This window comes from Heterocephalus glaber, unplaced genomic scaffold, assembly GCF_053883595.1.
Source record: "Heterocephalus glaber isolate CG9 unplaced genomic scaffold, H.glaber_assembly_v1.0 deba00000347, whole genome shotgun sequence".
Lineage (NCBI taxonomy): Eukaryota > Metazoa > Chordata > Mammalia > Rodentia > Bathyergidae > Heterocephalus > Heterocephalus glaber.
Genome location: NW_028258143.1, coordinates 29,056,895 through 29,080,854, shown reverse-complemented (window position 1 = coordinate 29,080,854; position 23,960 = coordinate 29,056,895). Strand labels below are relative to the sequence as shown.

Genomic DNA, 23,960 nt, shown 5'->3' with positions numbered 1-23,960 from the left:
AGGTTGGTTCTCCTACCTCTCAAGTAAGTGAAATTCATTTGGACCAGGAACCAACAAACCTTCACTTTACTAAAGTCATTCAACTGAAAACTACAAATATTGTAGCTGAGTCTGTCTTCAACCTGCTCATCTGATCAGTAGCAATTATGACTATCCTATGACTCCGGGTTTTACTAGCTCACTGTTACCCACCTGATTTTGCCCACATCTCCTTCATTTTCCAGTCTCTTCACTTTGAAATGTCTCCAGTCCTTGGGCCTTTTCTGTACCTACATTCATTCCCTAGGTAACTTCAAAGAGTTCTACAGCTCTAATATCATAAATATTTTTTCTTTCTGGTACCAGGGATCAAACTCAGGACCTAGGGTTGCCAGGGAGGTGTGGCATCACTGAGCTACCACCCCCCACCCTTTTCTTTAAAGACAGGATTTCACTGTGTAGTTCAGGCTGGCCTCGAACTCACTATGTGGCTGATGCTGGCCTCGAACTCACAGTGATCTTCCTGCCTCAGCCTCCCAAGTGCTGGGACTACAGGCATGTGCCACCATGCCTGGCACCATAAATATGTTGACCATCCCCAAATTTATATTTTTAGGTCTCTGAACTTCAGATTCACATCCAATATCTTTCTTGACACTTCATTTATTTGTCTAATAGGCTGCTTCTGTGGACTGAATTGCCTCCTCCTTAAAATTCATATATTGAAAGCATAGCCCTCAGTGTGACTATATTTGAAAACAAGACCTGTGAAGAGTGTAAAAGTTGAAAGCGGTCATAAATGTGGGGCCCTACACCAACAGACTGGTGTTCTTATAAGAAAAGACACCATCTGAGGAGGACACAGCAGAAAAGTGGCTGTCTGCCAGCAAGGAAGCTGGCCCTGACCAGGAACAAATCCTGAGGGACCTTATTATTGGGCTTCCCAGCCTCCAAAACTGTAAGAAAATCAGTTTCTGCTGTTTAAGTCATGCAGTCTGTGATAATTTGTTACGGAAAACTGAGCAGACTCACATACAGTCACTCACATTTCAAATGTTCAAAACTATCCAAAACTACCTTGGCTAAGGTAAATTTTTTTTTTTTTTTTTTTTTTTTTTGCAGTACCAGGGATCCAACTCAGGACCTTGCACTTGCGAGGCAGATGCGGTGCCACTCAGCTAAATCCCCGGCTCCTAAGGTACATTTTTGTAGTTGCTGAGGCCAAAAATCTTGGAGTTATCCTTTATTCCTCTTGCCCAATCAAGTTAGCAAATTCCATCCATCCATTCCACCTCCAGAATACATTCGGAATGAAACTATTTTCACTTTTGCCCCTGCTTCCCTGGCAAAGCCTAGGGTTTTTCAACAGGACTGCTGTAATAGCTGCCCTTGAACTTGTCAGTCTGTGTTCAACAACAGCAGCAAGTGTAGAGTAATCCTTTTATACTAAATCAGATTGTCTTTTTTTTCCTGCTCAAAACTTTCCTCTGGTTTTCCATTTCATAACAGTGGTCCTCAAACTTGGGCATCAGAAGGCAAGACTCATGGGCCCACCTCCAGTGTGGGATGGGGCCGGTAACTTTGGATTCGTCTTTCTAACCGTCTTTTCTTTTCTTTTTTTTTTTTTTGGTACCGGGGATCGAACTGGGGTCCTTCTGCTTGAGCAGCAGGCGGCGAAACCACTGAGCTAAATCCCCGGCCCTTTCTAAGCGTCTTAACCAGTTGTGATAGGATGTTGATGTGGCCTGGGGATGTTGCTTTGAGAACCACTGCTCTGCTTACTCTGCATCACTCCCTTGTTCCATATGTGGGTCTCATGTTTGCGCTCTACGCAGGACACTGTCTCACTTTCTTCAGGTCTTTGCTCAAATAACCCCACTTTAGAGAGGTATTCCAGGATCTCTATTTAGAATAACACTGTCATTCTGGGCCGTTCTGTTCTCCCTCAGAGCACTAAACACCGGATTTATTTATGCCTATCTCGCTCCTTTAGAATTAAGCTCCAGGAAGACAAGGATTTTAATATCTTCACGGTCCTACTGTAGCCACAAAAGCATCCTGCCTGCTGACACAGGAGCTTAACAAATACACTGTTGAGGGCCGAGAATTTAGTTCAGTGGTTTCCGCTGCCTGCTGCGCAAGTGCAAGGATCCGAGTTCGATCCCCGGTACCCCTGCGCCCCCCAAAACCCAAATACACTGTTGAGGAGAAAGGGTCAGACGAGTCCTTGGGAACGCTCAAGATCATTGCGCGGTCGCCCCGCCCCTTTGTCCCGGACTTGGGGCGGGACTTCCTGTGCGTGATGACGTAATTCCTTTATGAAACGGAAGTTGCCCCCAAGAGTTGCCTTCTAAGTGGGCTAGTGGTACTATCTACCCTCTTTGCAGGCTGTCGCTGCTGCCATGGGCAAAAGAGACCGGGCGGACCGCGGTGAGAAGGGTCGCGGGCGCGCTGTGGCTTCGCTGTACCTGACGGCCCCGTCCCTGCCACTCTGTGTCAGAGCTGCCCGGGCCGATCCCCCTCGAAACCCAGTCTCACGGGCCGCTCGCTGGGCAAAAGGAGATGTTGATCTGGGCGCAGCCCTGCAAACTGGGCCGGGTGGGTGGCAGTTGAGGGCCTCAGTGCCTGTGGGGTGCAGATGGCTCTTACTTAGGAGTTCATGGCGCAAGTGGAATGCGGTTCCCGCGAGTTACCGTCGTGCAGTGCTGAGGGAACCTAGGCCCCTGCGGGGCTCAGTTCTGTGTCTATACCTGCAGACAAGAAGAAGTCCAAGAAACGGCACTATGAGTATGAGGAGGAAGATGAAGATGACGCCCCTGGGAACGACTCTCATGAGGCAGTGCCCACGGCGGCCGGGAAGCAGGTGGATGAGGCCGGCACCAAAGTGGATGAATATGGAGCCAAAGACTACAGGGTGCAGATGCCGCTGAAGGATGACCACTCCTCCCGGCCCCTCTGGGTGGTAAGCTCGCCTGAAAGTCCAGACATCAGTTAAATATTGAGCATTCTCACAGTCCTAAAAATTTGGGATACAGCCCAGTGAAACCAGTTGGGAGAGACAGCTTTCACAAATACGGGTTTATAAGGCTATGCACACATGTGCTGGCTGGATCTGAGCTTTTTCCACTTCCGATCTTTCCTTTTACTCCCATTCCCTCTGTAGCTCTACCCATTAGGAAGAATTTTTATCTGCGTTTATTATGTAACAATTTATTTCTTTGTTTTTTAAATTAATGGAAGGCATTGGTATCCTGCTTTTTGCTTAAGGTAAAATAATTAATGTTGTACACTCAGTTGTAGACAAAAGGTAATTTGAGGATCAGCAGTAAATTGGGGAAGATTTTCCTGTAGAGATCAGTGGGAAACATTCTACTTTAGAAATCTTTTTTTTTTCTCTTTTTTCCTACTCTTCGGTATTTGATTAAATAACAAAATCCAGTTTTCTGAAGAACTGGTTGCAAAAATATCTCTGATGTTGGGCAGCATATCCTTTCTTTATAATCATAAGGGGAAGAGTCTGATAGTCTCTGTAGCTAATTAGTTTTCTTGTGTGTTTTGTCCATTTGGTGTTTGTCAGGCTCCTGATGGCCACATCTTCTTGGAAGCCTTCTCTCCAGTTTACAAATATGCTCAGGACTTCCTGGTGGCTATTGCAGAGCCAGTGTGCCGACCAACCCATGTGCATGAATACAAACTAACTGCCTACTCCCTGTATGCAGCTGTGAGCGTTGGGCTGCAAACCAGTGACATCACTGAGTACCTCAGGAAGCTCAGCAAGACTGGAGTCCCTGATGGAATTCTTCAGTTTATTAAGGCAAGTGGGAACCAAAACTAGCAATTGTGCTTGCCTTGGTAATGTGGTAATAGTGGGTATAGGAAGTACATATTGTTATCCATTGACAGCCATGAAAATGCCATTCATATCTCCAGTGGGAAGCATAATCACTGATCACCCTAACTGCTATGCCTCTAGGTCCAGCATTGTGTTCTGGTTGAGGCTATATATCTATTGAGCTGCTCCCAGACATGGGCATTAAAATGGTAGGAGTACTGATTCAGACCCATTCTGGACTGGGTTATTAGGGAATATAGCCCCAAGTGGGTGCTGTTGTAGATTGGGTTGTGTTCTCCCAAAATAAATATGTTGAAACCCTAACCCGCAATGTTACTATATTTGGTAAGACTAAATGAGCCCTAAGTTTGGGGCCCATCCAGCAGGATAAGTATCCTCATCACAAGACACCAGAGAGCCTTCCTGTCAGTACATAATAAGAAAGTGGTGATCTGCAAGGCAGGAATAGAGCTGTTACTGGAAACTGAATCAACTAGTACCTTGATCATGAACTTCTTTCAGCCTACAGGACTCAGAAAATAAACATTTTTAAACTACCCGGTCTGTGTAGTGTCTTATTATGGCAGCCTGAGCTGACCGGTAAAGGTGGTGAACTAAATCTAAGGTTAAATATCTGCATGAGACCCATAGTCAGTGAGTTCATTAGGGAAAGTAAAAAAGAAATTTCAGGAGTTGAAGTAGAGAGAGTTTCATGAGAACCAGTCGAACATGGGTGAATGCTGCCCAGAAGAGATGGTCAGTGGCTTTTGTTGTTTTTGGCTGATATCAAGGGAGTCTGATACAGACCCCAAATCTGGAGTGGCTCAGGGGTGCCTTGGGCACCCAATCTCAGAGAAGCTGATAGAAATTCTAAAAAGAGTTCTTTTTTTTTGTGATGTGGAAGGGTGCCCAGGGAGAGGGCACTGCTCCTGGAATGAGTCTGTACCAGCATGCAGGCAAGTCTGGTCTTGGTTAGGAGCTGCCTGCAGGGATGTGGTGTTGAAGTAGGGCAGTGCAGTGTTACAGGGGCAGCAGGGCAGGCAGCAGCTCAGGGCTTGAGTGGCAGGTTTTCACAGCCACCACACAACCTCTTCTGGATTCCTTTCTGAGAACTGATGGGAACCTGGGAGGATTTAAATTGTGTTCCCTGCCATTTGGGAAGCTTACATTGTAGGTGGGGAAATAGGAACATAGGTAGGAAGGCCAGCAGGCCTTGCATTTTATATATACTACAACTAACTATTAAGCACACACTGTGCATGCTGTGTGCTGGCAGCTGCAGTAGCACTGGTGTGACAGGATGAACCTCTGGATTAGGATGGGGGGCTGTGGGTCTGGAGAGGAAAAGGAAATAGGGAATACATTGCTTAAACATTTTAAGCAATATTTATAAATTAAGAGATGTACATGAGAATTAGCTAGGCAGGAGGAAAGTTTTGTTCTCAAATCAGCCGGCATGGTGGTGCTTGCCTATAATCCCAGAACTCAGAAGGTGGGTGCAGGAGGATTGCCACAAAGTTGAAGTCAGCCTGGGCTACATAGTAAGTTCAAGGGAATTTCTGAACTACATAATGAGACCCTATCTTAAAAAACAACGATACTGCCTCTCCAGTAGAAGCCAATTGAAAAAGGTCCACGTAGACAGATCTAAGTGCTTTAGGTTTGCACATTGGGTTTCCCTAAAGTAAATTCAGCTCTTTGGTGGGTGGTAAAATGTGACCAGTAGGAAGGTTTCTAAGTGAACTGCTCATTGCTGATTTTGCGTGTTTGGTATTGTATCTACTTACAGTTGTGTACTGTCAGCTATGGGAAAGTCAAGCTGGTCCTGAAGCACAACAGGTAAGAGATTCCATGACAGGCTTATACTATGGTATTTTCAGCCTTTGCGCACAAGAGGGAGGAAAGGCTGTGGCAGGAGCCGATGTTTAGGGACTGTCTGCTCTGCACTAACACCTCACTCCCCTGAAGCACAGATGAAAGCAACAGAGACACAGGCCAAACAGGAAACCGGCTCCCCAGCCACTGTGTTCTCAGAGCTGGGGCTCAGACACTTGCTGACTTGATTTCAAAGTAGGGATTTGCCTACAACTCTCATGTTATTTTGTGACCAGCAGCTCATAGCTCCAGTTTGACACAGGGTATGGGAGAGCAAAAGGGTCATGAGGACACTATTTCCAGACTACTTGAATCAAATCAGTGATAGAATCTTCTGGAGATGGTATGCTGGTCAATAGGCAGCACCTTCCTCCCCTGCTTATAGGTACTTCGTTGAAAGCTCCCACCCGGATGTCATCCAACATCTTCTTCAAGACCCAGTGATTCGGGAATGCCGCCTGAGGAATGCTGAGGGGGAGGCCACTGAACTCATCACAGAGACTTTCACAAGCAAATCTGCTGTGCGTGGGCTCCTGGGTCACCTCTTGGGGGGGGCTGGGTATTTAGGGGGTTGGCTCTCCTTTAGTCCAGCACTGACCAAATAGTAGTCCACTGTTTTCTTCCTCACTTGCACCTTAAGTTCTTGCTTGATAACAAGAGGGTTTGCTGTGTGCAAGTCCAGAATCCTGCCTTTCTCCTACAGATATGTAAGACTGCAGAAGGCAGTAGTGGGCCTTCCACTTCCCGGGTGACAGACCCACTGAGTAAGTCTGACATTCCCATGGACCTGTTTGACTTTTATGAGCAAATGGACAAGGACGAAGAGGAAGAAGAAGAGACACAGACGGTATCCTTTGAAGTCAAGCAGGTTAGTGAATGCACCATCCTGGTTCCTCTTAAGTGGGAGTCAGAAGCCAGTCCTTTCCTGTGTCACCTCCCTCTAGTCTGTGTTGGAGTGTCCCCCGTCTGTCCCTTTGGCCTGTGGGCCATCACACTGCTCCTCTTGATGGGGTTAGAGTCCTTGTCCTCAGGCTAGGATGATCATCTGCACAACTTACTGAAGAGATTTGAGAAACAGTGTCTGAGGGTACATTTTGGTTCTGATTAGAACTCTCATTTTGAGTGTTGCTAGTTTAGGTTGCTTTTCTGTGCTTTTACCTAGTTGTCAGCAAGAAAGATCAGAAATTGTATTCATCTAGATAAAATGCAGTTTTTTGAGCACACTTTGGAGTTAACAAGATTATGAAACTTCCTTCATGTCTCCCCAGGAAATGATTGAGGAACTCCAGAAACGTTGTATCCACCTGGAATACCCCCTGTTGGCAGAATATGACTTCCGGAATGATTCTGTCAACCCTGATATCAACATCGACCTGAAACCCACAGCTGTCCTCAGGCCCTATCAGGAGAAGAGTCTGCGGAAAATGTTTGGGAATGGGCGTGCACGTTCGGGCGTCATTGTGCTTCCTTGTGGTAAGTGGAGCCTGAGTGAAGGTGGTGGCCAGGTTGCTGTGTTTGATTTGCCAGCTGTCTCCTGCTCTCCCTCTGCCCCTTTCCCTAAATTGCATCTTGCCAGTGAATGTCTAAGATGGAAGTAATTCCTTGATTCATGTCTTTGTGTGTGTATGTGTGTGTGTGTGTGTGTGCGCGCGCGCGCGTGTGCTTGTGCATGTGTTTGAGAGTCTTGCAATGTAGCCCAGGCTGGCCTTGAACTTGCAATCCTGCCTCAGTGTCCTGAGTGCTGGGATCACATGGGTGTGCTATTGAGCCTGACTTTGTCTTGACAAATATTTATTGAGTGCTTGCTGTGCGAAGACAGCCTAAGCCTGTGGTGACAGACCTATGTTATGCATGCTGTAGTGGACTATTTGTATCATTAAAAGCTCTAAAAGGTTTGCCATCACTGGATTAGGCCCTGTGGGCACAGGAGCTCATTCAGCTGGGGAGAGACTAGTGGTAAACAGATTAGCTAAGAAACCTGTTAAATATTCTGCAGTGGCAGTGGCCCTGAAGAAAACTAGAGGAGGATATAGGGTGAGAGTAATGCTGGCAGGGCTGCTGTTGTACATTGAGGGTTAGGTTCTTGTTCTGTGAAATCAGTCTCACGAGGCTCCCTAGCTTGTTCCTGAATGGCTTACGATGATATATGAGGCTGAGATGCATCCCTGTGACACCTTTTCGACCTTACTTGTCCTAAGTAATGTTAGGTCCTCGCATGGGTTCTCACCTTGCAGCCACAATATCTTCACCTGGGTGCCCCACCCTGGGCAGTGTCTCCAGGGATGGGTCTCTGCCTTCAGCTTCTTGGTTTTTATTTTTTGGTTTTTAAAAGACATGGTCTTGCTATGTATTTCAAGGTGGCCTTGAACTTGCTGTGATCCTCCTGCCACAGCCTCCCAAGTGCTGGGATTACATGTGTTGTGCCCCCACTCCCAGTTTGTTTGTTTTTTTAAGCTTCATGAGTTATATTGATAGTAAAGGAGGAGATGATGAAGGGATTAGTTTGATTTTTATCATTATCTTCAGGGAGACTAGTAAACTCAAAATTGCCTGGAATTTTTTTTGTCTTTGAAGTAGTGTGCACACTTAGTGCATTCTGAGCCCTGTTTACTGTGTAATAATTAATAGCAGTCACTTGCTGAGTCCTTTGTAGGATGTTGACTTTGTGTGCTGTGCCTTGCACCAGTGTCTTACACCCCCTGGCAAGGTGCTTCTCTGTGTTTCTTTTTTTTGGTACCGGGGATCGAACTTGGGACCTTGCGCTTGTGAGGCAGGCGGCGGAACCACTGAGCTAAATCCCCAGCCCTGTTTCTCTGTTTTTTATTTTTTGGCACTAGGGATTGAACCTAGGGCCTTTGCACTGAGCTACATTCTCAGCCGTTTTATTTTTTTATTTTGAGATAGGGTATCATTAAACTCCCAGAGTGCTGAAATTACAGGTGTGTGCCACCAAGCGAGGATAGGTCCTTTGCTCTTGTTTTCTTATCTGTAAACTGTTGGTAGCAGGGTATCTCCTTTCACTGGTTGGTTCTGAGATTCAGCACTTAAACAGGAGGCGCGTAAGAGCTGCGAAAGGGCCTGCACCCAGTGATGCTCACACCTGTGGGAAGTGGTCGTTTCACCTTTGTAAAGAGGAAAGCAGGCTCCAGCAGTGAATGCCTCACAAATAGTGGCTATGAGGGCTGCTGTAAGAAATTTCCCAAAGTTCCAGTGCTGAATCATTGTGCCTGTTCCGTCCTTTGTTTCAACCTGGCCTAGGATAGGATCACCCATTGGTTTCTCATAGGTGCTGGAAAGTCTTTGGTTGGTGTGACAGCTGCGTGCACTGTCAGAAAACGCTGTCTTGTGCTGGGCAACTCAGCTGTGTCTGTGGAGCAGTGGAAAGCCCAGTTCAAGATGTGGTCCACCATTGATGACAGCCAGATCTGCCGCTTCACTTCAGATGCCAAGGACAAGCCCATAGGCTGCTCCATTGCAATTAGCACTTATTCCATGCTGGGGCACACCACCAAAAGATCCTGGGAGGCTGAGCGAGTCATGGAGTGGCTCAAAACCCAGGAGTGGGGCCTCATGATCCTCGACGAAGTGCATACAATTCCAGGTGAGCTGGCTGAAGCTGAGCTGAAAATTGATTTCCAGTTGTTGGGTTGAGGGAGGAGCTGCTGTCTTGTCCACTCAGCTGGCTGAAAATGCTCATTGGGTAAAGCTTTTAAAGAATTTTTAAGCATGAAAGTGGGTGAGATTGGGCGGTAAGTGAGTGTACACATTTACATCTTCCTTAATCACTGGGCCAGAGTGGCCATGTAGAAAATGCCTCCTATCTTTCCTATTGTTGCCATTCACCTTACCCTTACCCCATTTTCACGGTTCTCTAAAATGGCTGGGACCAGTGCATTGCTCTTGAGATAGTATTGCGTTTTCTTTGAAGGCTGACATGTTGGTCCTTAACAGTATGTATGAGGTGTGGTTAAAATACACAGTGAATGTTTAAATTAAAAAATATTATTACAGTAAAAGACACATTATCATTAATCCCCCTCCACATGGTGCCCCTTGCTTTGAATACTTACTCCATTGTTCTTGCTACTTTCTGAAGCAGTTGTGGAAGTCCTCTTTCATGAGTATCTTTATAGGTTGTTCTCAAAAACATGGTGAATACTGTTGCTGAGTGCCATCCAGTGGAAAGGCTGACTTTTAAAACATTACAGTGTGTCTTCATCCACCTGTTCACCCAGTCTGGCACTGTGTGTTTTCTGGCTCTTTGCTAAAGTCAAAATGACCATGAAAGGTAAATGTTCTGAATCTGTTTGGGACATCAAAGCCGCCATGTCAACACAACTAAAAACGCAGGAGAGAACTCCCAGCACTGCTTCAGAAGGTGACAAGAGTGGGGGGATAGTGTGAAATGGGAGTATTTTGAGGGGTATTAGTGACTTTAAATTACTGTAATTTAAAACAACAAAAATTAAGCATTCACCATATTTTTCCATTACACCTTGTACTAGAAGCCCTACTTTCCAAGTATTACAGGCAAACCTTTTTTTTTTTAAATTAGAAACAGCTTTATTGAACTAATTCATGTGCCATAAAGTCACCCACTATGTATATAGAGTCCAGTAGGTTTCAGTCATTTATGGAGTTGTGCATCACTCTCTATGATCCAGTTTTAGAACATCTTCTTATACCCATAGTCCCTGTTTTCTTCTTCAGCTGCAGACAGCCACCAGACTTCTTTCTGTCTCTATATAGATTCACTTTTTCTGGAAATTTTCATATGAACAAAATCATACAATATGTATTTTCTTATGTCTGGCTTTTTTCACTTTGTAAAGTGATTTATTCATGTCATAGCATCTACCAATAGTTTGTTCCTTTTCTTACGGCATAGTAATCTAAGCAGACTTTTCTTTTCCTTTTTTTTTTGAGACAGTTTCACTGCGTTGCCCAGGTTGGTCTTAAATTCCTGTGCTTATGTGCTCCTACTGCCTTAGTCTCCCTGGTACCTAGGACTACAGACAGGTGTCACCATGCCTTACTAGGCAGACCTTTTTTGAAAAAAGGTTAAATGGGAGCTCTGATACATTTTTTTGTTTAACATTTATTCAAAAAATTTTTTTATTCAAAATTTTTTTATGAGTACGTTTGCAGTACATAATTACTCCTGTGTGGAGTTGGTGTGTGTATATAACACATCTGAATTCCTTTTTTTAAAATCTCCTTTCCCTCCCCTCCATCTCTAGATCCCCTTCCCATTTGAGAAAGATCTAGCTCCTACTTCCTATTATCTATTATTTTGCTCTTTATTTATAATTTGGGTTTCTCATATAAGAGAAACCATATAATATTTAAGCTTGTGTGTCTGACTTCATTTACATTAAATCTAAAGTAGAGATTACACTAAGTAAAATGAAATATGAGGTATTTTTACATAGAGCATTCAGAACATTTACATGGCCCTGGCATCTGGTTCTTTCTGTGTAATGAGAGCTCCTTCAGCATCTGTGGATGTTGAAGATGCCTAGTGATATTCACAATCCAGGTAAGGATTTGATATCTTTCAAGTAGGACCAGTAAGCCACAGGCCTTGCTACGGGAAAGCACTTGGCACATTCAGACAACATACATATGGCCAGAGGCAAGTACAGGGAGACTGGGCAAGGCTAGGTCAGAAGGACCTGTCCAGGGAGATGTTGTGGCACCTCATAGACCATGAGAGGGACTTCGGCTTCCACTCTAAATGGGTTGGAAGCCATCTGGGGAGGAGCAGAGGGTTACCTGAGCTTATACATCTGGCTGCTATGCTGTGAACAGAGAGGAGGAAGCACCATGGGAACAGTGAGATGGGTTTGGTGGGATCTGAGCAGGAGGCTTAACCTGTGAGAGAGAAGTATGGTGAAGGCAGCCTGACTCTGGATAGGCTGTGAAGGTCAGATGTGGGATCAGAAAGGAAGAAGTTAAGGATGACGCTAAGGTTTTGGCATGTGCAAAGGAAGGATGGTATGGGTATTCATTAAAGAGGGGAAAGTTAGGGAAGGGATAGGTCATATGTATGACTGTAGACATAGTGATTTTTGCTGCTACACATTTAGGCAGGGGCCAAAATGTTAGGAAATGGGCAAAAGAAATGAAGAGGCATTTCACCCAAATAAACACTTGAAAAATTGCCATTCTTTATGTGGTGCTCAAGCATTTGTGACTGTGAATGCTCCCATTGTTCCCCAGCCAAGATGTTCCGACGAGTGCTCACCATTGTGCAGGCCCACTGCAAGCTGGGTTTGACTGCGACCCTTGTCCGGGAAGATGACAAAATTGTTGACTTAAATTTTTTGATTGGGCCCAAGCTCTATGAAGCCAACTGGATGGAGTTGCAGAACAACGGCTACATTGCGAAAGTCCAATGTGCTGAGGTATCTGGGCCTGGCTGGGTGGGCATCTGAGAGAGGAGCTCCTTCCATGGGCAGGGGCAGCAATAGGTTCAGGCCTCAGGTTTCCCTACCACTGCCTCCTGCAGGGTGCTTAGTAACCCTGGGGAAGCAGTGTTACACCCACTTCACAGATGAGTGCAAGCAGAACCCTTGACTCAGGTCACACAGTCAGTGGTGAAGTCAGGATGCTGATGCAGCAAGGCCATCTCTTCCCATCAGTGAGATCCTGGGGTGTTCTGCCCACATGTCCCAGGGGGTTCTGTGTGGGTGACCACTGAGGCCACTCCCACTGTCATAGCCCCAGAAGGTAGAGTGTGGCCTTGATCACTTTCTCTCTTAATAATACCTTTTCTTAATGTTCTATAGTGGTGCCTACACAGGTGGATGTTAAAAATTCTTGTTCAAATGTAGGTCTTAGAACAAACAACCAAAAAAGTCCTTTCTAACACTTTAAAATAACTGTCACTCAGTGTGAGAGTAGGGTAGCCTTTGTCCTGAAAGTGCGAGAAGAGGCCTCTCTGGTAATGGTGAGTGTGAAGAACCTGTGTGGACTTTGCAGTGATGAGAAAGTCCTCCTACTTTATCTGTGTGTGTTGAAGAGCGGTGTAGCTGGAGCCTTTAAGGCCTTCTTTTCCTCTCCAATGTGTCTTTGCATTTGTTGGTGTTGCCACTATCATGGAACTTGGGTTTGTGGTTCTCTTGCTTTGTTATTTTACCATCTATGTATGTTTGCCTGTTCTTTCTTTTAAGAAATCATGTAAGTAGAATCAGGTTATATAAGTTCCTTTGCAACTTTTGTCTTTTCTCAGTGTTTTTATGCCTTGTGTGATTTCTTTAGTGCTACTGGTGGCTGTAGTTCATTCCTTTGAATCGCTGCACAGGATTCTATTGTACAGATGTGCCACAGTTCAACTAGGATGGAGTACTACACGACAATAAAAATAACAACCTTTTCTGATATTGAAGACATTTGAGTTGCCAAGTCGTTTTCTTAACAGCTTTGTTGGGGGTTTATTTACACACCAATAATATTCATCCATTGTAAGTTTACAGTCCCGTAATTTTAGGGCAACTATTCCTACAATCCACTTTTAGAGCATTTCTAACACCAAAAAGTTAGTTGCCTTGTGCTTGAGCTTCTTTTTACTTGTCAGCCAGCACCAAGCATGGGGCCTGGCACAGAGACACCCTCGGGAGAATTCTGTCATTCATCTCAGGATGCTCCAGTTGTTCCAGATGTGACCAGTGGGACCCCTTCCTGTTGGCTCCTGCGTCCTTTTGATGTGGCCCCATAGTTCTTGGAGTGTGTCTTTGCTTTCTACCCAGTAAGATATTTCAGCTTCATCTTGTACCTACTCTTCTTTTTTTTTTTTTTTTTTTTTCTTCTGTACCTACTCTTCTTTGGGCTTGAATTCAGCCATTTCTTCCAGAGAACTGGGTCCTCTCAGTAGTGAAAACCAACATCTGAGTGCTAGGTGTACTCATGACTGTTTGGATGTCATTGCTAGGCCTACTACTGGACAGAGCTAGGAAATGTGTATGTGTGTACATGTGTGTGTACATATGCACACATCTGTGTTTTATTTTCCTATAATATTAAAAACCATGAGTTTATGGTGGTATGGGCAATATCCAACACCACAATTTTTTTCTAACCTTCCGCTTTCCCCATTTGTAATTCCTTTTTCAGACTATAAGAAATTTATTTACAATATGCTTAGGCTCTGTCGTAGCATGAATATATATATATATATATATATATATATATATATATATATATATATATATATATGAGGGAACTTCAGGGCTTTTTGGCTTTTTGAAACAGGGTCTCACTGAAGCTGGCCTGAAACTCATTATGTAGCCCAGGCTGTTCTCAAACTTGAGGCAGTCCTCCTGCCTCAGCCTTCCGAGTGCTGGGATTGCAGGCATGCGCCACCACACCCAGCTTAGACTTTCAGAACTGCTAAGTGATACCACTATGATAAGTAAAGCTAAAGGTCAATATCTGGTTTCAGTTTGTCTGTGGCCTGAGAATACATAGTTCAAGTACTTTATTTTAGCTGTCGAAAAGTACCTTGGTTTAGTTGTTTTTTTCTCCTCTCCTGTGTGGCTGTAATATTATTTTGAAATATACTCAGATTGATCTCTTATTTCTCCTTCCCTACACAAAAGTACCACACTGTAGATACTCTTTGCACTTTGTTTTTTTTCTCTTAAAAACAAATCTCATAAATCACTGTCATTTCTTATTGTCTTCACTCTTTTTTTGTTTGTTTTGGTTTGTAGTACTGGAGACTAAGCCTAGGGCCTCACACATGCTAGGCAAGCACTGTAGTGCTGAACTACATCCTCAGCTCTTTTATTTTTTTAAATTAATTTAAAATTTTGGGGGGGTTCAGAGTCTTGCTGAGTTGCCTAGGCAATCCACTTGCAGTGCCTCACCTCCCTGAGTATCTAGGGTAACATGACAGTACCATCATGCCCAGGTTCCTCAGTAATTTTTATAGCTGCAGGGTATGCCCTTGCATGGCCATACCATAGTTTTTTTGGCTTCTCTTTTGTGTGTGCATTTTAGGTGGCAGTACTTTGTGTTAATCTGGATATGGTGGGGCATGCACTCCTAGCACTTTGGAAGGCTGAGGCAGGAGGATCACAAGTTCAAGTCCTGCTTGGACAACTTAGTGAGACCCTGTCTTGAAATAAAAAATGAAAAGGAGCAGGGCAGAGGAGGTGAGCCAATCCCAGTTCCCAGGAGGAGGCTCCCCAGTTGCCATTCCACCACTCCCTGGGCAGAGAAGGTGAGCCACGTGGGTGCCAGCAGCAAACCCGCCCCCCCCCCCCGCCCCGCGGAAATGAGAAGACATGTAAACAAGCCTCAAAAACAGACTTCAGATCACCTACAGCAAACCCAAAGGGAAATGAGATGGAACACTCTGATATTCAACCACCTGGACTCCCTGAACTGGCAACAAAAGAGGATCTGGAAAAAATGAAATTAGAAATAATTTCTCAGGTAACAGCAGAGATTGTGCTTGTAGTGCAAGATATGATTAATAAATCTAGAGAGGACATAGATAAAAAAAAAATAGAGGAGCTGAGGAACATGATGGAATCCCAACATAGGGAAAAAATGGAATCCATAAAACAGTTACAAACAGATTTCCAGGAGATTAAAAGCTCCATTGAAAGTCTACACAGCAGAATGAACCAATGTGAGGACACAATTTCAGATATAGAAGAAAAGATTGCAATTAGTGGCCAGGAAAAGAAAAATTGCTTTAAAGTTGTAAGGGACCACAAGAAATCAATCCAGCAGCTGCTGGACGATGCAAAGATGAATAACATAAGACTGACTGGAGTTAATGAAGAAAGAGGAGAGAGTGCAGATGACATAAAAAAACTGTTCACAGAAGTGATGGCAGAAAACTTCCCAAGCAGGGGAAAAGAACTTGACATACAGATACATGAGGCATATAGGACTCCACCTAGCCTTCATCAAAAGAAATCTACACATAGGCATATAATAGGACTCCAGAAACCCAACAGAAGAACAAAATTCTACAAGCAGTGAGAGAAAAGAAACAAATCACATACAAAGGAAAGCCCATCAGAATCACAGCAGACTTCTCAATGCAAACCCTCAAAGCACGAAAAGCTTAGAGTGACATATTTCAAGCCCTAAAGGAAAACAGCCTCCAACCTAGATTGATGTACCCTGCAAAACTATCTTTCAAAATGGATGGAGAAATAAGATACTTTCATGGTATAGAGCACCCTAGGAACTTCATGAATACCAAACCAGCATTCCAAAAAATTTTAGACAATATCCTAGGAAAAGACAATGGGGATCAAAACCCCAGGAAGCCCAGCAGAATGAATCCGTTGGGCTTGACAAATTAAATGCAAAGGGGGAGAAACCAACAAAAAGAAAAAGTCATGACAAGGCTTTTAAAACTTTTAACTTCTCCCTAATGAGTATATAATTCAGTCTTGTTATTGTTCATGATTAGTATTTTTCTGATTCTAGTGTTGCACTCCTTTCCTTGTGCTGTACTGGCTATTTATCATCATCTTGTGTCTACTTTTTAATTGGGTTGTCTATTAATGAGCTGTAAGAGTTCTTTATATATTCTGCTCATAGGTTATATGCATTGTAAATATGGTCTGTTTAAGGACTACTTTTCATTTTAATGATGTCATTTAAAGTTCTAAAGTTCATTTATCAGTTTTTTTCTTTTATACATCATGTTTTTTGTATCCTGGGAAGTTCTTGCCTACCCTGAATTCATAAATATTTTCCCTTATAATTTCTTTTTAAAGTTTTATAGTTTTAGTCTTTCATATTTAGGTTTATAGATCCTTTCAAGTTATTTTTATGTATGGAAATAAAGGGTTGAGGTTAACTTTTTATATACAGATACCAGGTGTTCTAGTGCCATTTGCCGAAAATACCATCTTTTCCTCTGCTCTTGAATTGAGTTGATGTTCTATAAAATGTTAATGTTAAATAATCTTTCATAACTCAGTGGGCCATATATGTGTGGTTCTATTTCTAGATTCTCTGTTTTATTCCAATGATCTATATGTCTTTCCTTACACCAACACTGCTTTGATTACTGTAGCTTTAGAGGAAGTCTTAAAATTAGGTACTAAATGTCTTCCAACAGTTTTATTTTTCTTTCTTTTTACTTTTCTAGGTCCTTTGTACCCCTGCATACCTTTTAAATTTCAATATCCAATTCTTCGTTTATAGCAAGTATATATAGACCTGGATTTCTATATATACCTTGTGTTTTCTATTCCTGCTAAATTCAAATACAAGTTCTAGGGGCTCCTAGAGATTTCTTAGTATTTTCTCTGTAGATGATCATTTCATCTACATACAAAGATTTTGCTTCTACCTTGCCAATCGTATCCTAATTGTGTCATTTTAGTGCCAGACTATTTTGGTTTGGGCCTATGTTTCAAAGTTTAATGGACAGATGAACAGTAGGCATATCTGCCCTTGTTCCCCACCTTAGGGAGAAAACATTGTATCTTCTCCATTCATATAAGGCATTTTTGCTGGAAGTATGGAGTACATGTCTTTAATCTGTTGAGAAGGTTCTCCGGATAGCTTTTACCATGAACAGCTGTAGAATTTAGTTCAATATGTTTTCTCCAACTACTCACAGTATCATATGGCTTTTTCCTTTCCTCTGTTAAAATTATGACTTTTGGGGGTGGATCTTCCAATGCTGAACCAACACTGCAATCCCTGTAATAAAACCACTTTCTACATCTGCCAGATCTGACTTCTAATACTTTGTTTTGTTAAACCAATTTCTATCTATGTTCATACTTTTTTCGCCTATTATCTTTATCCAGTTTTAGAATTAGCACAATGTTGATTTCCTAAAATGAGGGGAGAAGTGTTCCTTCTTTTTTCTGCTTTAAATGTTTGATATAATTTATCAATTAAAATGTATATGAGCCTGTTGTCATATACATAGGTTTTCAAGCTAGGAATATACTTTCTTTAATAGGTGCTATTCAAATTTTATGTTTCCTACAGAGTCAGTTTCATTAATTTGTCTTCCAAGGTACTTCTTAGAAGTTGTCATTTATTTCAAGAAAGATTTTTGTAATATGCTTTCTATATCCTTTTAAATTGTGTAAAATTTGTGGTAATGTCTCCTAGATCTTGATATTGTAATTTAAAAAATGTATAATTGATATTGTGTAATAGGAAGAAAAGGTCTAAAGGAGTATGAGAACTGGGAGGGGTAGGGGAAGGGAAAGAAGAAAAGAAAAAATATGAGAAAAGGAAAAAAATGGAAACAAAGTCTTTGCACACAGGGAAAGGTGGAGGAGGTGAAGGGAGGGCAGGGGAAGGGGAAAAAAATAAGAACCAAGATACTCATGTAATTGTACAAGATCCCAATGATGAATGTAACTGTATTTTATACCTAAAATGTACCAGTAAAATTAATGGAAAAAAAAAAGGTCTGAGGATGTAGCTCAGTGGTAGGTTCAATCCCTGGTATCAAAAACAAAACAGAAAGACCACCAAAACCCAACATTTTACAATTATAAACAAGCCTGTGCAGTGAATAACTCTGTGTGTGTGTGTGTGTGTGTGTGTGTTTTGCTGGAGGTGGATTTTTACAGTAAACTGGGAGATGTGTGTGTGTGTGTGTGTTTTGCTGGAGGTGGATTTTTACAGTAAACTGGGAGATAGATTTTAAGTTGAGTGGTCAGGAAAAATACCCCCAGGATCATATGCACAGAGATGGAAGGAGTTTGTCTTTCTGGTCTCTAGGAGACCCTGTGTAGGGATGCTGTACTGTTGGGGGCACAGTGCTGAGCAGGGTGGAGTGAATGTGCCTTGTCACAGCCCGAGTACTGGCGGCCTTTAGACAGTCTTCTTGGCTGCCTACGCTGTCCAGAGGACTCAGTTCGTCCCCTTGGGTGTCATCTGTTCCCTTGTCAGCACTGCAGTTCTGTAGAGGAGGAGGCCATAGCAAGGAGCAGTTAGTCACTTTGTGAAAGTCACTGATGAGTGTCTATGCAGGATTCATGCCTGGGGAGGTGGGTGCATTCCAGAGCCATTGTGTACTGTTCTGCTCCTTTAGAACTGGAGATGATACATGGAAGTCTTATTTTACATAATTGATAAATAAACGGGGAAATACTCAAATGGTGCTGGAAAATTGAGATCGATGGACCAGTTGATCTTTGATAACGCACGGCTAATGTACAATGCTGCATCAGCCTATGTTGTGAACGCACTCTGGTGACTGAGGTGGAGAGATCCTTACCAACCGCTTGAGGAGGTATCAGAGACAGTGGTGTGGTCAACAGTTACGGTGTCAGAGATCTTGTCTGTGAAAGTTCTTGGATTTTTAATTCCTTCCCTCCAGTGGTACTTTGTCATTATGAAACTCAAATTATAAATAAAGAGCAAAATAAAAGATAGATAATAGGAAGTAGGGAGATACATAAGTCTTTCTCAAATGGGAAGATGATCAAGGGATAGAGGGAGGGAGAAGGGAGAGGGGAAGCAGATGGAAAAAAGAATTAAGATGTGTTATGTGCATGTTCGAACTCCATACAGGGAATGTAAACGTAATGTACTGTAAACATGGACTAAAAATAAGAATTAAAAAACTATTGACTGCCAAAAAATAAAAAAAGAACAAATATGCAGGTTGTCTTCCATTTCCTTATCCTAATACCTCTGAAGGCCTGGGGATTTAGCTCAGTGGTTCTCCTGCCTGCTCTGCATGCGCAAGGACCTGAGTTCAATCCCTAGTACCAAAAAAAGTTGGGCCAGGGATTTAGCTCAGTGGTTCCGCCGCCTGCCTTGCAAGTGCAAGGTCCTGAGTTCGATCCCTGTACCCTCACCCCCCGAAAAATCTAATACCTCTGAAATTGAAAAGATTTTTTTTTTTTTACCAGCCTCAGGCTTATGGAATTTTATGGGTAAAAATTGGTGTTTAGGGCACAGGGATGAATGAAAGCCACTGACACTACAGTGCCACATAGTAGCCTGGCAGCAGAGGCTTTTGGACTTATTAGCCCTGATGTTTCTACCGGAAGTGTTCCTGGTCCTTCAGGAAAGTGGGCCAGGACAGGAGAGGGCAGGTCTCAATAGCAGTGCTGACATATGTGCAGGGGTATGGTCCCAGGGGAGATTTTGGGCACCACTGGTTGAAAATCGGGTTTCCCTTACTTGCAGCTGGAGTAAAAATAATTCCCTGGGTATGATTACATTTAAAAATCTTTTGAGATTGTTTTGTTTCATTTTGTTTTAGGTTTTTGAGGCAGGGTTTCGCTATGTAGTTCAGGCTGCCCTTGAACTCACTGTGTAGCCCAGGCTGCCCTCAAACTTGAGGCAATCCTCCTGCCTCAGCCTCCTGATTGCTTGGATTACAGATGTGTGCAACTACCTCTGGCCAGAAATCGTTAAGTGATTAACATATGAGAATATCCTTATTAACATGAGAATGAACGTTAGGTGTTAGATTTGGCTTAGTTTTGTACATGTGTGTATTTATACCTGTAAGGTAGTTTATTCTTAACTGCAATCGATTAGTCTAAAGAGCTCCAGTGAGTGCCAGAAACCCTATATAGTACCAGATCCTATAATTTAAGGCTTTTCCATTTGAAGCACTCATCATGTATATGGCTGCACCTTTTGCAGTGTGAGGTAGGAAAGAAAAACTGGTGTGAATTTTTTTCCTTCACATTTTCTTTTTTTTTAATGTTCTTACAATTTAATAAATAATTCTCTTGATGACTGCAGTTACAAAAGCTGTGGTAGTATTCACAGTAATGGTGGTTTTCCTCATTGGTCTGTAGTCTTCAGTAAGTATAAGAAGTTATTGTATGAATTCCCTTCACATTTTCACAGATAAGGTTAGCATATGATTTTTATTCTTTTTTGTTAGGTTGAGAACTTGTACCTTTTCATTTAAAAGGAGTATTTTAGAACTTCTCTTTGGTATGTCCAAATTGCTAGCATTACTGCTCTTGTGCCTTAAGGCCATGATTAAGTAAAACAAGAGTCACTTGAACAGGTGCACTGCAGCGCTGGGACAGTTGATCTTATAACTGAAATGGCTACCAAATGCTCAACAGGTGGGTCTTTATACAGGGTAGATAATACTGGATGGAGCAGTGGTTCACTTCCTGGGGAGAATAACATGGTTCCACATGTGATTTCATTATGCTGCTGAGAACTGGGTGCAAGTTAAAATGTATCAGTTGTTTTATTTCTGGAATTTTCTGTTTAATATTTTCAGACCATCATTGACTGTGGATAACTGAAAGCACAGATAAAGGGGATCGCTCAGTGGTTCCGGTGCCTGCCTCTCAAGCACAAGGTCCCGAGTTCGATCCCCCGTACCAAAAAAAAAAAAAAAAGATATAATTCATATACCATTGGTTTTGTTTTGAAATATTTTAAAGCTAATTCTGCTAAATGAAAGGGCTTCCAAAGTTTCCAAGTATGTCATATTTAAACTTGCAAATGACCTGATTCTGACTGCTTCCCAGGTTTGGTGCCCGATGTCACCCGAGTTTTACCGAGAATATGTGGCAATCAAAACTAAGAAACGAATCTTGCTGTATACCATGAACCCCAACAAGTTCCGAGCTTGCCAGTTTCTGATCAAGTTTCATGAAAGAAGGAATGACAAGATTATTGTCTTTGCTGACAACGTGTTTGCCTTGAAGGAATATGCTATTCGGCTGAACAAGTAAGAATTAAAAATTTAAGAGTTGCTGTAGGCCAGTTAGCTCCTCAATTGAGAATGAAAAAGGTGTCCATTTCTTTCTTGAAGTGCTTAGGAACTTCTTGGGATCTAAGGGGGGTCTCAGTCACCCAGTCTCAGGAACCAGGCAAGACAGAGAAGCAGGTGGTCAGAGTCAGAGGTCAAAGCATGCAGAAAGGGAGGGCTGGTCACATGAGCCCAGAGAGCAAGGGGCCATGCTGAGCTAGGTGGGGCATGGTCTCAGATCTGGGCTCCAAAGGTGGGGAGGAGGTGGCACCTGAGGTTTCTGACAGAATGAGCAATCAAGGCAGAGTGGAGCCCAGATTTTGTGGCCCAGGGGCTGGGAAGGCAAGATGGGCTGAGCCAGCATCCAGGTGGGGATCAGCATCTGGACAGAGCTGCTCCTGAGTCACTCACCCAGCATCCTGCAGTCTGCAGTCCCATCCTGTGCTTAAAACCTGGCTATGGCTGCCAGGGATTTAGCTCAGTGTGGCACAGCGCCTGCCTAGCAAGTGCAAGGTCCCGGTACAAAAGCCCCCAAAAACCTGGCTATGGTAAACTGCCTGCTGAAGGTAAGAAGAGGCCTGTGCCTTCTCCTGTGACAGTGCTTCAGTGCCGTGAGTGTTGCAGCTTACAGGGTCTTCTGTAGAGATGGGTCTTAATTCTTTTTGTAGGGATGGACAGGGAGCAAATAGCAACCAGCCCCCGCCCCCTTTTTCTTTTTTTTTTTTTCTTTTGCAGTACTGTGGATCGAACCCAGGGCCTTTGCACTGAACTGCAGATTACCAAAACTCAGGACTTTAAAGATGAGATAAAAACAATCAAACCAGGGCCGGGGATTTAGCTCAGTGGTTCTGCTGCCTGCCCCAAAAGTGCAAGGACCCTAGTTTGATCCCCGGTACAAAAAAACAAAAAATACTAATCAAACCAAAAACACTTGAAGAAAAGAGAGTGTAGGGAACTGAAAGAAGCTTCCAATGCAGAGCACTGAGCTGCATCTCCAGGCCTTTTTATTTTTTGAGATAAGGTCTTGCTAAGTCTCCAGGTTGCCTAGGAAGGGCTGGCTCTTGCAGTCGTTTTACCTTAGCATTCCCTGTGCTGGGATTACAGCTGTGTGCCACTGTACCTGGCCTAATCACTGTTCTTTGTTGCACGAGTACAATGTCTTCTCTTTCATCTTCTGTGGAAGCTTTTGAAGTTTCCTTCAGTTCCCTATACTCTCCTTTCTTCAAGTATTTTTGGTTTGATTGTTTATATGCCTGTCTCTGAAGTTCTGAGTGTTAGTAATCTACAGCTGCACTTTTTTTTTTTTTTGAGACAGGGTCTTGCTATATAGTTCAGGCTGGCCTTGAACTTGAGGTGATCCTCCTGCCTCAGCTTTCCTAGTGCTGGAATCACAGGTGTGTACCACCATGCCCAGCTTTGCAGCTACGTTTTTGAGAGTTGGCTACTAAAAAGCTGACAGGCTTTTCTGTATCACTCAGTGGGCTTGCCAACTTGTACGCCTCCTTATAGAGTGAATAGCACTTGTGAGTTCATTGAGAAATTGTGAGATACCAGCATCTATAGGTCTTTTCCAGTCTCCTGGGCACCAGCATATGGGAGGGAGGGAAAGGGGTTCTGTAGCTTAGCCTTGATGCACATCTCTAGTGTGCTACAAGTCTCCCCATGACCCTCAGCTCTGCTGACATCTGAGTGCTGTCCTTCCTTGTTCAGATCTGGAATGGAATCCTCCAGCTTCCTGCCAGGTGGGAAGAGCCAGGCCTGCTGTGGTCTGGGGTCTCTGCTCCTGACACACACACTCCCCAGGCCTGCTATCTGCCATCTGCCCACCACCTGCCTCTTGTGATGCACCTGGGCTCTAGTTGTTAAACCCTTCTGTGTCCTGCATAGAAAATTGGCAAATTGACTTAGAAAATTGTTCTGTATTGGCTTCCCCACTGCCAACTCAGGGTGCCACCTCTATGTAACTATTAGCTTAATGACTGCACCTACATCCATCTGCTTTTCACCATCTAAAATGTTACCCATTGTGCTCATCTTCTGTTACTTCTGTTCTCTTTATGGGTGTGTGTGCTTTTAGTCCTTTGGTGTCATATTAGTATAGATTTCAGTGAGGCAACAAGATGGCGCATATATTTACCATCATGTTTAACAACCATCTTCCCTCCTTCCCTCTGCAGTGCTCCATCCAGATTCTCCCCTCACCCACATTTGAAATACCTGAGGCTTGCTCCTGGCTGCAGCCTCCTGTGCATCTGCTTGTGGGGGATGTTAATTTGCCTGGCACTGTCAGTGCTGAGCCAGCTTGACACAAGGAAGGGCAGCTGACTGTGGCTGTCTCATGTGTAATAGAATGGTAGTTACAAACTTTTATTTGTAACCTTTTCTTTTTTGCACCTGTCCTTTAAATGTAGAAAATGTTTTATTTTTATTTCCTTTTGAAGTGATTGTGTAGATCCTAGGCCTTGCCTCTTATCTTCTATCGGATGCTCTGTTTTGGGAGAAGTCTGTGAGCTTCCTCCCAGCCTTATAAGAAACAGACAGCTGTCATTGATGTGCACTGTAGGAGAGACCAGTGGGATTATG

The 23,960-nt window shown here is 43.3% G+C and overlaps 1 protein-coding gene across 4 annotated transcripts in view; it reads left to right on the top strand.

Annotated features, from left to right (window-relative positions):
* Positions 1-2,268: 2,268 nt before the first annotated feature.
* The window catches only part of Ercc3 (ERCC excision repair 3, TFIIH core complex helicase subunit), a 38,474-nt gene continuing 16,782 nt past the window's right edge, over positions 2,269-23,960 (top strand). For all 4 annotated transcript variants that reach the window (XR_015446293.1, XR_015446294.1, XR_015446295.1 and 1 more), the window contains exons 1-10: positions 2,269-2,409; positions 2,736-2,941; positions 3,557-3,793; positions 5,601-5,650; positions 6,072-6,207; positions 6,390-6,554; positions 6,955-7,159; positions 8,973-9,287; positions 11,909-12,093; positions 21,154-21,356. Coding sequence is in view for 1 of the 4 variants with exons in the window: in XM_004835950.3 (XP_004836007.1) it covers positions 2,382-2,409; positions 2,736-2,941; positions 3,557-3,793; positions 5,601-5,650; positions 6,072-6,207; positions 6,390-6,554; positions 6,955-7,159; positions 8,973-9,287; positions 11,909-12,093; positions 21,154-21,356 (1,730 nt within the window). In the remaining 3 variants the exon portion in view is untranslated. The remainder of the gene's footprint in view (positions 2,410-2,735; positions 2,942-3,556; positions 3,794-5,600; positions 5,651-6,071; positions 6,208-6,389; positions 6,555-6,954; positions 7,160-8,972; positions 9,288-11,908; positions 12,094-21,153; positions 21,357-23,960) is intronic.